This window comes from Mustelus asterias, chromosome X (genome assembly GCF_964213995.1).
Source record: "Mustelus asterias chromosome X, sMusAst1.hap1.1, whole genome shotgun sequence".
Classification (NCBI taxonomy): domain Eukaryota; kingdom Metazoa; phylum Chordata; class Chondrichthyes; order Carcharhiniformes; family Triakidae; genus Mustelus; species Mustelus asterias.
In genome coordinates, this window is record NC_135834.1 from 12,236,920 (window position 1) to 12,250,522 (window position 13,603).

General features: G+C 43.7%; 1 protein-coding gene across 1 annotated transcript; it reads right to left on the reverse strand.

Moving 5' to 3' along the window:
• Window positions 1-341: 341 nt before the first annotated feature.
• drc2 (dynein regulatory complex subunit 2) lies at window positions 342-12,865 on the reverse strand. Its single transcript, XM_078201304.1, has 8 exons — window positions 12,714-12,865; window positions 11,048-11,215; window positions 10,069-10,238; window positions 9,153-9,291; window positions 3,090-3,287; window positions 1,980-2,198; window positions 1,219-1,371; window positions 342-850 (listed from the first exon to the last, which is right to left on the reverse strand). The coding sequence occupies exons 1-8, from the start codon at window positions 12,840-12,842 to the stop codon at window positions 548-550; spliced, it is 1,479 nt and encodes a 492-aa protein (XP_078057430.1). The 5' UTR covers window positions 12,843-12,865; the 3' UTR covers window positions 342-547.
• Between the last annotated feature and the right edge of the window lie 738 nt (window positions 12,866-13,603).

A 13,603-nucleotide genomic window follows, 5' to 3' on the forward strand; every position in this document is an offset into this window, starting at 1 on the left:
CCCCTCATTATTTTATAGACCTCTATAAGATCACCCCTCAGCCTCCTACGCTCCAGAGAAAAAAGTCCCAGTCTATTCAGCCTCTCCTTATAACTCAATCCATCAAGTCCCGGTAGCATCCGAGTAAATCTTTTCTGCACTCTTTCTAGTTTAATAATATCCTTTCTATAATAGGGTGACCAGAATTGCACACAGTATTCCAAGTGTGACCTTACCAATGTCTTGTACAACTTCAACAAGACGTCCCAACTCCTGTATTCAATGTTCTGACCGATGATTTGGAAGACATAATTTGGAAGACATTTTTAAAAAAAAACATATTGAATGAATTCGCCTTGTTTCAACATGTATATGTATTTATACAGAAAATTTGATGACTAGTTGGTGTAGTTGTGGATTTGCATGTTATTTATTGAATGTTAAATGACCAGGTGAGTAGATATTTAACTTAATAGTTAGGTAAAGAATTGTCATTTAATGACACACAGTTTTAGTCACTTGTCAGTAAAGTAAAAGATAGACATTTTGACATGAATCACCGTGATTATTAGACTGTATGATTAATGATATGTGCAGCCTCAATCACATTGTAAACTGGCTTAGGGGCTGTAGATTCTATCACAGGTATACTCAAATTGACATTTGTTTTGTTGTTGATGACAATGAGGGGGTTCAGGTTTGACAGGATTTCCTCATTGACAGAGATTCCATCCAAGTACTGTTTCAGGAGTTGCCGGAAACGGCTGTTCTCCTGCAATAAAGTCGACTTCTCTTGCTGCAAAACCACCTGATCCAAGAGAACCTTATTATAGCGTTTCCAGAATTGTTCCAGAGCCCCACAGTCCATCACCTTTAAAAAGACAAGAAATAAAAATTTGCTGTGCTACAGAATCACATGTTAACCCTTCATTTTGTTACAATATGGTGATAGTTACAATGATGCAGAATTTAGTTTGCTGTCCATTCAGGAAGTGGTGCAACTCAGCAAGGTTACACAAATTAAATGCAGCATGCACTCTGCTGAGCCAAATCTCGTCCATCGTCTACAAGACATATTCTTTGGAGGAAAACCCCTCTCATCTACCATGTTTATTAACCTCACCCACCTTACTCTGCTCATTCCTACACACATCCAACTTCATCCACATCTAACTCGAGTCAATTCGTCTTGCCAATGAGCAAGCCCTGTTCCTGCGATAGAACCTGTCCATCACTCACCTCAGCAAGCTCTTCACACGGCCGCAACATCATCAGATGCTGAACTTTACTCTCCTCTTCTGGGGTCAGAGAGGAGGCATAGAATGGAAGGACTTTCTCTTCTTCCGTTTCCAGTTTCCTGCACATCTCTGCCATCCTCAGAACGTGTTCACCCTGGGGCACATCAAAGGAGTCAACATTTGCCACGACAATTATTCAAGATTTGACCCTAAAAGGGTTACATTCATAAGAATTCACTGAGATGAATGACAATGGTCAAAGCTAAAGCGTTCATGATCTACTATTATACAAGTATTAAAGAGTTGGAAGCAAGGGTACAATATTGGGAACCAGGGCTGGTAATCTGCCAATGAAACAGCGAACAGAGCCTCAAGCAATGCAGCAACACTCAAACCGTTTCATATGGAGAGGATTGGTACATCGATAAAACAGAACCCATGAACATGTTAAATTACTGAGTTCTTCACACAATTTGGAAAGATGTGGTATGCTGACAACATAGAATACACAATGAGACAAGTATCATCACACATCATGTAGTTGCTTCTAGAATGTGCAATGTGTAGGTGAGATTTTTCAGAAAGGACAAGGAAATTCTTAAATTAGTTGATCAGAACAAAGATGGGATAATTAGAAGTAATCTCACAAAGTGACTTGTGGCAATGTGCTGAATAAATAAATATTCTGGTGCTTTGCTGAATGCTGGAATCAATCAGAATCTATTTTCCTCATATGTTTCATTCAGGGCCTTGTCACTTTACCTTCTCACAAACATTCTTCAGTGTTTTGATTGCAGCATTACTCTCAACGGTTAGCTTGATGAGCCGCTCATGTTCATGTGCTCGGAGATAATTCATCTGGCTTTTCTGCATCAAGAAATGCTGCTTAATTGCTTCCTTTTCATCTTGTAATTTTTTATTCTGCGCCTCACATTTCCGTGCATGAGCTGTCATCTTGACCTTCAGTGGTGCTATTGTATCCTATTAATAAAAAACAAACAAAACAGTCAAACTTTATACTGATTTTAAAAAAAATGAGAACTAGAGATTATTAGCACTGGCAATATCAAGTCGGACAACTGTAGGACTGAACACAAAGTACATCAAGAAATGGTGATTAAGAAATCATAGAAATCATAGAAACCCTACAGTACAGAAAGAGGCCATTCGGCCCATCGAGTCTGCACCGACCACATTCCCACCCAGGCCCTACCCCCATATCCCTACATATTTTACCCACTAATCCCTCTAACCTACACATCTCAGGACACTAAGGGGCAATTTAATCATGGCCAATCAACCTAACCCGCACATCTTTGGATATTAGGGGATATCAAGCTTGTGTTTGACACTACAGAGACAGATGGCGAGTGCTACACAGTTTTGAGGTGATATTGTACAAATCATTCTCTAAACTTTTCCCGCTAGGAGCGTCTGGTGTTAAATCACAGGGTTTTTCCTCACAATGTTTAATTCATTCAAATAAATTTGCCTGTGACTTCCCAATGTGTTAAGTTCCACACTGACTGCACTCATTCATAAAATCCAACTCTGAGTTCATACAGTGAGGATTTATTGGGGAATAATGTTGTCAGATGGTATATCTGGAGCTTGCAAGGCCCAAAGCAATGTTCAGAGGAGCTGCTATTCATAACGCTCAGAGACTACAAGAAAAGCTGCAGCAGAGAGAAATAGAGGGCTTTAGTATTCTAAACAAAGTAGCATATAAATTCAATCCGAGGAAAGGTGCAGCTACAACAGTGCTGTTTATAACTTTTCACATCTTTGCTCAAATATGGTCAAATTAAACTCTGCACTAACTGCAGTACAGTACACCGTTGGTATACACTGTTGGTATTTAGTTTGACCTACTTGCATTTGCTGTAACTTTTTCATCTGCATTTCAATCTCTTTTGCGCTCTTCTCATCTCGTGCCTTCAGTGTTTCAAATGCAATTTTCCGATCCTCAGTTGAGTCAATATAGTTCTTCAGTGCATGGTGAAACTGCAGCCACAGGTCTTCCACTAACCCCTCCAGATTTACTCTGAGCGAATGCTTCTCCTCCAGGCTCTAAATACAGCAACGTACACCACAGCTCTCATTAAGTTTAAAGGTGTTGTTTGCTTAAGCAATTTGGAAATATTAGAAATGACAAACAATTGTTTTTTGCAACCAGCCTTAGGTTCTGCACTAATTTGGGTTTGGATAGCAAGTCTAATAAGATTCATGAAAATACAATAAACAGTCTTAGTTCCGACAGTACAATATTAATGTTGATAAATCTGTGAGAATAGGAAAGTGACCGTGGGCCATGTTTTGCTCCATGTTAATTTCCATCGGAAAGCCTCTGTGTTAAACAGTAGGAAGTGTCAATGGACTTTATCTGTGTATACTACAGTGAACATCTTAGAATCCAAAGAATAAAATACCTGCTCGTTAAGGACAGCGAGGAGTCTTTTAAAAAGGCAGGACTTCCATAGAGGTGGGGATAACAGAGTGCAACCCTACTGTCAGTTTGAATGAATGTAAAGATTTTGTCACATTCCCAGAGCATTAACAGGAGTGAATAATGGAGGAGATTACAGCCCAAAGCCTGGGTGCAATGCCCATTGATATCTGAGTGCAGCAGAAGGACCGAGCACTCCGGACACGTACAGGACATAGAACGAGTGCAGAAGTAGCAACTATTACTTTAGTCATATTCTTCCTCAACTTGCAGCTATTTTCCAAGACAAAACACACCATACTGGACCCCATTCCCGGCAGTAGGTGTCCAAAGAGACTGGAGGGGTCAGATGCATAGATCTTTGAAATGCCAATTATAGGTGCAGAGAATAATCAAGGCGGCTAATAAGAACATAAGAAATAGGAGCAGGAGTAGGCCATCTAGCCCCTCGAGCCTGCCCCGCCATTCAAAAAGATCATGGCTGATCTGAAGTGGATCAGTTCCACTTACCCGCCTGATCCCTATAACCCCTAATTCCCTTACTGATCAGGAATCCATCTATCCGTGATTTAAACATATTCAACGAGGTAGCCTCCACCACTTCAGTGGGCAGAGAATTCCAGAGATTCACCACCCTCTGAGAGAAGAAGTTCCTCCTCAACTCTGTCCTAAACTGACCCCCCTTTATTTTATAGGTCTCTATAAGATCCCCCCTCAGCCTTCTAAATTCCAACGAGTACAAACCCAATCTGCTCAGTCTCTCCTCATAATCAACACCCCTCATCTCTGGTATCAACCTGGTGAACCTTCTCTGCACTCCCTCCAAGGCCAATATATCCTTCCGCAAATAAGGGGACCAATACTGCACACAGTATTCCAGCTGCGGCCTCACCAATGCCCTGTACAGATGCAGCAAGACATCTCTGCTTTTATATTCTATCCCCCTTGCGATATAGGCCAACATCCCATTTGCCTTCTTGATCACCTGTTGCACCTGCAGACTGGGTTTTTGCGTCTCATGCACAAGGACCCCCAGGTCCCTTTGCACAGTAGCATGTTGTAATTTCTTTCCATTTAGATAATAATCCAATTTGCTATTATTTCCTCCAAAGTGAATAACCTCGCATTTGTCAACGTTATACTCCATCTGCCAGATCCTCGCCCACTCACTCAGCCTGTCCAAATCTCTCTGCAGACCTTCTACGCCCTCCACACGATTCACTTTTCCACTTATCTTTGTGTCGTCTGCAAACTTTGTTACCCTACACTCAGTCCCCTCCTCCAGATAGTCTATATAAATGGTAAATAGTTGAGGCCCCAGTACCGATCCCTGCAGCACGCCACTAGTTACCATCCGCCAACCAGAAAAGCACCCATTTATTCCGACTCTCTGCTTCCTGTCGGATAGCCAATCCCCAATTCATGCTAACACCCTATCCCCAACTCCGTGCGACCCAATCTTCAGCAACCTTTTGTGAGGCACCTTATCAAACGCCTTTTGGAAATCCAAAAACACCGCATCCACCGGTTCCCTTCCGTCAACCGCACTAGTCACATCTTCATAAAAATCCAACAAGTTCGTCAAGCACGGCTTTCCCCTCCTGAATCCGTGCTGCGTCTGCTTAATCGAACCATTCTTATCCAGATGGCCTGCTATTTCTTCTTTTATGATGGATTCCAGCATTTTCCCAACTACAGACATTAAGCTAACCGGCCTGTAGTTACCCGCCTTTTGTCTATTTCCTTTTTTATGGAATGGAATGGAATGCTGGTCTTTATATTGACAGGAACATAAGGACGCTGAAGTTATGCTGCAGCTATACAAAACCTTAGTAAGACCACATTTGGAGAATTGTGATCGGATCTGGGCACCACACCTTAGGAAGGATATATTGGCTTTGGAGGGAGTGCAGCGTGGGTTTACAAGAATGATGCCTGGACTTCAGGGGTTCAATGAGCAGAGATTTCACAAATTAGAACCGTTTTCGCTAGAATTTAGAAGGTTAAGGGGTGATCTGATCGAAGTCTTCAAGATACTAACAGGAAAAGAGGGTAGATAAAGATAAACTATTTTCACTGGTTGGAGATTCTAGAACTAGGGGGCATAGTCTAAGGATTAGGGCCAGGCCGTTGAGGAGAGATGTTAGGAAGCTCTCATGTCCTAGCCAAGTGGCTTGCTAGGCCATTTCCGAGGGCAGTTCAGAATCAACCACATTCTGTGGGTCCAAAAGTCACATATAGGTGGTGGCCTGGAAGTATTATCGTCATTATTGCTAAACAATTAATCCAGAAACTCAGCTAATGTTCTGAGGACCTGAGGTTTGAATCCCGCCATGGCAGATGGTGGAATTTGAATTCAATTTTTAAAAATCTGGAATTAAGGATCTACTGATGACCATGAATCCATTGTCAGAAAATTTAGGGAAGGTCAACTAGAGAGGATGCGATATTGGATCTCCTGTTGGGAAATGAGTTAGGGCAGGTGATGGATGTGAGTGTGAGGGAACACTTTGGATCCAGTGATCATAATGCCATTAGTTTCAACCTGATCGTGGATAAGGATAGATCTGGTCCTCGGGTTGAAGTTCTGAACTGGAAAAAGGCCAAATTTGATGAAATGAGAAGGGATCTGGGAAGTGTGGATTGGCACAGGCTGTTCTCTGGTAAGGATGTAAATGGAAAGTGGGAGGCCTTCAAAGGAGAAATTTTGAGAGTGCAGAGTTTGTATGTTCCTGTCAGGATTAAAGGCAAAGTAAATAGGAATAAGGAACCTTGGTTCTCGAGGGAGATTGTAACACTGATTAAGAGGAAGAGAGAGTTGTATGAAATGTACAGGCAGCAAGGAACACATCAGATGCTCGAGGAGTATAAAAAGTGCAAGAAGCTACTTAAGAGGGAAATCAGGAGGGCTAAAAGAAGACATGAGGTTGCTTTGGCAGACAGAGTGAAGGAAAATCCAAAGAGCTTCTATAGGTATGTTAGGAGCAAAAGGATAGTGAGGGATAAAATTGGTCCTCTTGAAGACCAGAGTGGTAGACTGTGTATGGAACCAAAAGAGATGGGGGAGATACTAAATGGGTTTTTTGCATCCGTATTTACTGAGGAAACGGGCATGGAGTCTACGGAAATAGGGCAAACTGGTAGGGAGGCCATGGAACCGTTACAGATTAAAGGGGAGGAGGTGCTCGCTGTCTTGAGGCAAATCAGAGTGGATAAATCCCCAGGACCGGACAGGGTATTCCCACGGACCTTGAGGGAAGCTAGTGTTGAACTTGCAGGGGCAATGGCAGACATATTTAAAATGTCAGTATTCACGGGGGAGGTGCCGGATGATTGGAGGGTGGCTCATGTTGTTCCGTTGTTCAAAAAAGGTTCCAAAAGAAATCCGGGAAATTATCGGCCAGTAAGTTTGACGTCGGTGGTGGGCAAGTTATTGGAAGGTGTGATACGGGATAGGATCTACAAATATTTGGATAGACAGGGACTTATTATGGAGAGTCAACATGGCTTTGTGCATGGTAGGTCATGTTTGACCAATCTATTAGAGTTTTTCGAGGAGGTTACCAGGAAAGTGGATGAAGGGAAGGCGGTGGATGTTGTCTACCTGGATTTCAGCAAGGCCTTTGACAAGGTCCCTCATGGGAGGTTAGTTAGGAAGGTTCAGTTGCTAGGTATACATGGGGAGGTAGTAAATTGGATAAGACACTGGCTCAATGGAAGAAGCCAGAGAGTGGTTGTGGAGGATTGCTTCTCTGAGTGGAGGCCTGTGACTAGTGGTGTGCCGCAGGGATCGGTGTTGGGTCCATTGTTGTTTGTCATCTATATCAATGATCTGGATGATAATGTGGTAAATTGGATCAGCAAGTTTGCTGATGATACAAAGATTGGAGGTGTAGTGGACAGTGAGGAAGGTTTTCAAAGCTTGCAGAGGAATTTGGACCAACTAGAAAAATGGGCTGAAAAATGGCAAATGGAATTTAACACAGACAAGTGTGAGATATTGCACTTTGGAAGGACAAATCAAAGAAGAACGTACAGGGTAAATGGTAGGACTCTGAAGAGTGCAGTTGAACAGAGGGATCTGGGAATACAGGTACAGAATTCCCTAAAAGTGACGTCACAGGTGGATAGGGTCGTAAAGAGTGCCTTTGGTACATTGGCCTTTATAAATCAGAGTATCGAGTATAAAAGTTGGAGTGTTATGGTAAGGTTATATAAGGCATTGGTGAGGCCGAATTTGGAGTATTGTGTACAGTTTTGGTCACCTAGTTACAGGAAGGATGTAAATAAGATTGAAAGAGTGCAGAGAAGGTTCACAAGGATGTTGCCGGGACTTGAGAAGCTGAGTTACAGAGAGAGATTGAATAGGTTGGGACTTTATTCCCTGGAGCGTAGAAGATTGAGGGGAGATTTGATAGAGGTGTATAAGATTTTGATGGGTATAGATAGAGTGAATGCGAGCAGGCTTTTTCCGCTGAGGCTAGGGGAGAAAAAAACCAGAGGGCATGGGTTAAGGGTGAAAGGAGAAAAGTTTAAAGGGAATATTAGGGGGGGCTTCAAGAAAAACTTTAAGAAAAACTTGGACGGGTTCATGGATGAGAGGGGTGTGGAGGGATATGGTCCAAGTGCAGGTCAGTGGGACTAGGCAAAAAATGGTTCGGCACAGACAAGAAGGGCCAAAAGGCCTGTTTCTGAGCTGTAATTTTCTATGGTTCTATGGAAATCTGCCATCCTTACCTGGCCTGGACTACATGTGACTCCAGATCCATAGCAGCTTGACTCTCAACTGCCCTCTGAACAAGGGCAACTAGGGAATAAATGCTGACCAGCCAGCAACGCCCATGTCCCACAAATTATCATTTTTTTAAAAAAAGAGACCAGATTAGGCAAGGACAGCAGATTTCTTTCCCTAAAGGGCACTGGTGAACCAGACGGGTTTTTACAACAATCCAGTACATTCATGACCATCATTACTGGGAGAACATTTTTTTGGAAAATTCCAATTTTATCAGTTAACTGCATTTAAATTCCTCAGCTATCATGGCCAGACTTAAACTCACGGTCTCAAATCTTTCTGAGACTCTGGGTCACTGGTCCAAGAACATTATGCAGCAACTTCCTGCTGGAAAGTAAGTGCACACAGACATTGGGAGAACACAGCATTGGACCCCCACAGTTCTATAGCTTGCCAACCCTTGTTGGGCCCCACACATGAAGAATACCTGCTTTTATTAAGGCGGTATCTAAAGAGAATGGCAGTTTTAGTATTAAAAAAGCAGCATTTCCCACTGAGATATCTCTGATAATGTTTAGACCCAGAAACAAACACCCACAAATTTGAATTTTTATGTGTTATACAAAAGTCATAGCGAAAATTTCTAAATGACCTATTGTGTTGATAACCAGTTATGTCCTGTATTTGTGACAGTACTTGGATCACATGGTGTCTGTAGTCTTTGCTTCACTGGTGGTGCCCTGAGCTTCCTTACCTTGTTTTTAAGGTCGTCCCTTGTGCTCTTGAATTCTTGCCGTGCTTCGTTTGCGACCTCACTAAAGATCTGATCCATGGCATACATCATATCCTCCAGATTGGACATCTCTTGCTCATGCTGCACAATTATCTGCTGTCTATGGAGGCAGATTGAATTCAGCCTTTACTACAACAACAGCCACCTTCCTCACCACAACACGCAAAACAGATCACACCATTATACTTTGCTCAGTTACATCATTTGAAAAGATCATTTGGCAATTTGAGGATGGCACGGTGGCTAGCACTGCTGCCTCACAGCGCCAGGGTTCCATTCCCGGCCTCGGGTCACTGAGTGGAGTTCGCACGTTCTCCGTGTCTGCGTGGGTTTCCTCCAGGTGCTCCAGTTTCCTCCCACAGTCCAAAGATGTGTGGGTTAGGTTGATTGGCCATGTTAAATTGCCCCTTCGTGTCGGGGGAACTATTAGGGTAAATATGAGGGGTTATGAGGATAGGGCCTGGGTGAGATTGTAATTGGTGCAGGCTTGATGGGCCAAATGGCCTCCTTAACCTAAGGAGCAGGAGTAGGCCATCTGGCCCCTCGAGCCTGTTCCACCATTCAATACGATCATGGCTGATCTTTTCGTGGACTCAGCTCCACTTACCCACTCGTTCACCATAACCCGTAATCCCTTTACTGTTCAAAAATCTATTTATCTTTGCCTTAAAAGCCCTCAACTGCTTCACTGGGCAGGGATTCTTCTGCACTGTAGGGATTCTGTGATTCTAATTGAAAACTAATTTATTTTTCCCCAAAGTAAATATGCTCCATAAGTGCAGTGGAAAGAGCCACAACTTATTTTTCAGAGTTCAGCATCTGCCAATGCCTCGTTGCATCCCAAACCTATCAGGAAAGGTGCAAGTTGAACACTGACCTCTCAGCATCAAATTTTTCCTTCAGTGAGGCCAACTCTGCCTCAAACTCATTCTTGATTAAGAGCAGTCGACTGCGCTGCAGATCCAACAGCTTATCTACGTTCTGAATACGGTTCCGCAGAGCTGTTGCATACTGCTCATCTGCCTCTTCCAAATCCTTTGTTAAAGCCTGGGAGAAGAGGCATTAGAAATACATTACTGGCCCCTCCAATGGCTCAGTGAATTTAAAGAGTTTGCTCAACAGCGCCCTCTTTGACATAGCAACCTCAGAGTTTCACGCCGTGACATTCGTCAAAACACGTTACTGTAATACGAGAGCTGCAGGCTGGATCAGATGCAGGTTTGGGATCCTGACTCCCAATCTCAGTAGCAGCATCTCTGCAGGTTACTGAGTGGACACGGTAAATGGTAAATCTACCTTGGGATGTTCTGGTGCCAGCAGTGCAAGAGTGGCCAAGGTTTTGCAGATGCCCAGTTAACCCAGTGATTTGGATGTGTGCATAAATGTGAGCGGTTGAGGGGAGAATGTAGTGGCCATCAGCAATCTGAATGCAGACGATGGGGAGGCAGCCCGCTGCATCCGAGAGCACGGAAATCTCTCACTTTAACAGGGAGGCAGTCTGCCAACAGATGGTTCACCACTGAAATCTTCATCCGCCAAATATTCACATACACATCTGACCATCCTATGCATGCACAACATCACATAATATCAAGCATGAATTGTTAAATAACATGGTTTTAAAGGCACACAGTTCTCACTGACAAGGTGATGAGGGTCAATCCTTGGCCTGGTGTATCCAACAGGTCACACATGCAAGATGTGTCTTTGTGCCTGGGCAGTGTCGAGCTGGTAGTTAGTCTGTCTCCTCAAAAGGGGATGAAAATGTGAAAAAAGTTTGTGCCCGATTCCTACTTTCACTACAGCTATACCTCATGACTAAACCCTCGGACAATGGCAATTTCTCCTCATCTTACCCTGATGACACCATCTTTCCGGTCTACAATTCTCTCAAAGGTTTGGCTCACGATCTCCAGGTCCTTACGTAGTTCGGCAGCTTTTGCTTCCCGCATCACAGTGCGCCACTTCTCATTTAGTTTCAGTGTGTTGAGACGAGTGTTGTGCTCTTCCTTGGACAGTTTATCCTGCAAGAAAAATATTAGTATTTAGGCAGAAAGAGAAAGATAAATCGCACCACGTTTGTGTTAGTCAAACCATGAAATAAAGGATAAACACAGAGGTTGGTGAGAGGCTGGGGATTCTGCAGTGAGTAACTCACCTCCTGTCTCCCATCTACAAGGCACAAGTCAGGAGTGTGATGGAATACTCCCCACTTACTTGGATGAGTGCAGCTCCAACAACACTCGAGAAGCTTGACACCATCCTGGACAAAGCAGCCCGCTTCATTGGTACCCAATCCACTACCTTTAACATTCACTCTCTTCACTACTGGCAGCAGTGTGTACCATCTACACAATGCACTGCAACAACTCACTAAGACTCCTTCATTAGCACCTTCCAAGCCTGCAACCTCAAACACCTAGAAGGACAAGGACAGCAGATATCTGGGAACATCACCACCTGCAAGTTTCCCTCCAAGTCACTCACCATCCTGACTTGGAAACATATCACCGTTTCTTCATTGTCGCTGGGTCAAAATCCTGGAACTCCCTAACAGCACTGTGGGCGTGTACCTACACCACATGGACTGCAGCACTTCAAGAAGGCAGCTCACCACCACCTTCAAGGAACATAGAAACTAGAAGCAGGAGTAGGCCATTCGGCTTTGAGCCTGCTCCACCATTCATTTTGATCATGGCTGATCATTGAATTCAATATCCTGAGCCTCCTTCCTCCCATACCCCTTTAGCCCCAAGAGCTATATTTAATTTCTTCTTGAAATCAGACAACATTTTGGCCTCAACTACATTCTGTGGTAGTGAATTCCACACATTCACCACTCTCTGGGTGAAGAAATTTCTCCTCACCTCAGTTCTAAAAGGTTTATCCCTTATCCTTAAACTATGACCCCTAGTTCTGGGCTCCCCCACCATTGAGAACATTCCTTTGAATCTACCCGGTCTAACCCTGTTAGAATTTTTAAAGTTTCTATGAGATCCCCTCTCACTCTTCTAAACTCCAGTGAATATAATCCTAACTGACTTACTCTCTCCTCATATGACAGACCTGCCATCCCAGGAATCAGCCTTTGCTGTACTCCCTCTGTAGCAAGGACATCCTTCCTCAGATAAGGACACCAAAATTGCACACACTACTCCAGATGTGGCCTCACCAACGCCCGATACAATTGCAGCAAAACATCCGTTTCCCTATACTCAAATCCTCTCACTATGAAGCCAACATACAATTTGCCTTCTTTACTGCCTGCTGTACCTGCGCGCTTACTTTCAGCGACTGATGCATGAGGACTCCAAGGTCTCATTGAGTATCCACCTCTCTCAATTTACACCCATTCAAGTAACAATCTGTCTTCCTATTATTGCTACCAAAGTGGATAGCCTCACATTTAGGGGCAATTAGGGATGGGCAATAAGTGCTGGCCTAGCCAACGATGTTCAAATCCCATCAACAAATAAAATCAAAAATGACCCTTTGGAAAAACAGATTTTAAAAGACAGGTACCTTTAAGAATTGATTCAACATGTCTTCTTTCTTCTTTTGCATCTCTTCCTCTTCCAGCATTTTCTGTTGCATGTACAGCAGTTGCTCCTCCTCAGTCATTTTGGCCATTTTCTTACCCTTCTTCGGCATAGTGACTCAATCTGTGGACTCCTAAAGAGATTTGCAAGTCACCAACATGGCAAAAGCATGTGACCACCCATACTAGGTTAGAATACAGTCGTTTATAAAGAAGCATCAGACCTAGACTTTTGACTTTTACAACTCTAGCATTTTGGAACATGCAATAACAGAAAATGGCTTCCAAGCCCCATCTTACAACGTCAGGGTGCTTGGTTACAATCTACCTGACATGTACAGGTCCCACCAAGACCATCCTCATGACACAACCACTGGTAAAGGCCAGACAACCCAAAACAAAAAAAAAACCCCAAACAGACCCGGAAATGAAGTAAACATCTCCAAATGCACCCCCAACCCCCGTCAGTCTTTCCTCAAACACCCCCGCCCCCCCCCCCCCCCCCCATCCAAACAGATGCCAATGAGGTAGCCAGCAGAGCAGGAGAAGGAGGATACAAGGGAACCACAACAAAGAGAAGGAGGTATGGAACAAGGTGGCACACAAGACCAACCCTGAGGACATAAGGCAAACGAACAAGGGAGAACAAAGAGAAAACCCAGCATTGTGTGAAGATAGACATATAAACCAAACATGTGGAATCATTAATTTAGGGGTGGCACAGTGGCTAGCACTGCTGCCTCACAGCGCCAGGGACCTGGGTTCGATTCCCGGTTTGGATCCCTACCTATGTGGAGTTTGCATGTTCTCCCCGTGTCTGCGTGGGTTTCCTCCCACACTCCAAAGATGTGCTAATTAGGTAGTTTGGCCATGC